At 59.3% G+C, this 2,151-nt stretch overlaps 1 protein-coding gene across 1 annotated transcript in view; it reads left to right on the forward strand.

Moving 5' to 3' along the window:
• Positions 1–1,241: 1,241 nt before the first annotated feature.
• The window catches only part of STAMBP (STAM binding protein), a gene marked incomplete at its 3' end in the record, with an annotated part of 8,970 nt that continues 8,060 nt past the window's right edge, over positions 1,242–2,151 (forward strand). Inside the window, exon 1 of the mRNA XM_010143016.1 lies at positions 1,242–1,456. Coding sequence (XP_010141318.1) covers positions 1,242–1,456 — 215 coding nt within the window. The remainder of the gene's footprint in view (positions 1,457–2,151) is intronic.

Raw genomic sequence — 2,151 nt, forward strand, 5'->3', positions numbered from 1 at the left:
AGTCTGTCAGTGGTGTCTGTTCTCTCTTGGGGGAGAAGGAACTTGGCAGGGGGGCTTGGGCAGGGGACAGAGCTCTGGCTTTGGGGGAGCAAGTGAACCCACTGCCCCACCCCAGCAGAAGCACCAGTGAGGAGGAGAAGCTGAAGCCCACCCGGAGCTGCGGCTCTGCTGCACCTCATACATGAGTGCTTTGGCAGCCTCTGCCAGCACCAAACCCCACAGCCAGGGCAAGGGGCCTCTGGAGGCTCCTCCGAGATCTGGGCTGAGAAACTTGGGCCTTTCTGCCTTAGAAAGGGGCTTCTGCTCTGAGGTGACCCCAGAAAGCAGCTCCTTAGCTGCTCGGGATCCTCAGGCAGGGCTGAGCTCAGGATCTTTCACCCCTTTCAGAAGGAGATGCACTAAATGGTGACATCTTGCCTGAGACAGTCAAAGCGCTCTGGGCTCTGCGCTGTGTTTAACTCTCAAGCTGGTCTGGGGCAGCTCTTGAGAAGAAAACTGGTTTTAGTGAAGGGGTCAGAGCATTGTGGAGGGTTCCTGGCCCCTCGGACAGCCTCAGCGCTTCCTCCACGTTGAATTTGTCGGCTTGTGCCATGAGGCTGTGGGTGAGAAGGGCTTCGCTGGAGCCGGGCTGGCTGCAGACACCCGGATCAGGTCGAGGTGCATTCCTGGGGTGACGAGTGTGCCTCCCCAGCAGGGAGGATTGCGACTGTGCCCGGGCCAGAGCTGGTTGGGTCGGGACAGATCTGCTGAGCAGCAGTGTCTGGAAGGGTGGCCTTCAGCTCCGTCCTCACCTTGCTGCTGCGCAAGCAGAGCGGTGACCTCCACGGTGTGGAAACCCGCGTAAAGCCACTCCTCGAGTCAGGGGGAAGCACTGTGGCCATCTTGCCCCAGGCTAGCGACCAGCGCTAGCTGGTCGGTGTGCAGAGACAACTGGGAAGGAAGCGCTGCTTCAGGTAGGACTTGGGTGGGTCTAACCCGTGTCTGCAGTCGGTCACCAAGGACTGAGCTTGAATTTGTGGCTGCCTTGGTGGTTGTAAAGGTAAACACCCTCTGCCCCAAAATGTGGGCTTCTGCCACGCTGCTCCCTCAGGCCCCGGCTTGGCCCATTTTCTGCTGAGAAGGGTGATTTCTGTCACGTAAATCTAGCCCTGGGGGAGCTGGCTGAGTTACTTGGTTTACGCTGGTTTTGATGGGCTCGGCTTCCTCCCACCGCAGCCTTCATCAGCCTCGCAGCAGCTTTGATGTGTGTTGCTATGCCCGGCCCCGCCGAGGTCTGCCTGCCGCCGGAGGAGCGAGTGCGGAGGCTGACCCAGATGGGCAGTGCCGTGGAAGTGAACGAGGACATCCCACCGCGCCGCTACTACCGCTCCGGGGTGGAGATCCTCCGCATGGCCACCGTCTACTCGGAGGAGGGCAACATCGAGCGCGCCTTCATTCTGTACAACAAGTACATCACGTAAGAGCAGCGTCGCCGCGTTTGTGAGGAACCCGTGGGATACACGGGGTTGTGGGGTTGGGTGGTGTGTTTGGAGGCCTCGCTGAGCTGGAAGAACTGGGTTCTGTGCAGAGCTCTGCTCCTTTGGGGTTTCGGTTCCCACAGCGTGAGGATGCGGCTGGTTGGACTGACCCGGAGATGTCATAAAGGTGTGAGGCACAAACCCACGTGCGCTGCTCACCTCTTTGCAGGAGGTTTGCAAAAGTTGCCTGTGAAGCCAGGCTGATGACGTGCCTTCTGTCCCTCTGCTAGTGGAGACTCCTGTCTGCAGGAGGGAGGTGTGGGCTCCCTGTATGACAAAGCTTCCTGGTGGTCTGTTACTACTGAGTGGTGCGATTGGCCTCAATCACCAGTAGATTGGCCAGGCCATCGTGTGGATTGCCAGGGATCTGTGGTTGAGGATTTGGAGCCGGGTGTCTACCTGGAAAGGTTTGAGGCTGGTTGGTGATTTCGCTAATAAACCCCCTTTGGAGAAGCTGCTTTCCCCTCCAGTTCCTGCAGCCTCTACAGTGAGTTCCTCCGTCACGTGCAGGAATCAGCTGTAGGTTCAGTTCTCAGAATCCCAGACCGGTTTGGGTTGGTGAGCTTCAGCGCTCCCCCAGTCCCACCCCTGCCGGGGGCAGGGACATCTGCCCCCAGAGCAGCGTCCCCCGAGC

The sequence above is a fragment of the Buceros rhinoceros genome, unplaced genomic scaffold (assembly GCF_000710305.1).
Source record: "Buceros rhinoceros silvestris isolate BGI_N320 unplaced genomic scaffold, ASM71030v1 scaffold35479, whole genome shotgun sequence".
Lineage (NCBI taxonomy): Eukaryota > Metazoa > Chordata > Aves > Bucerotiformes > Bucerotidae > Buceros > Buceros rhinoceros.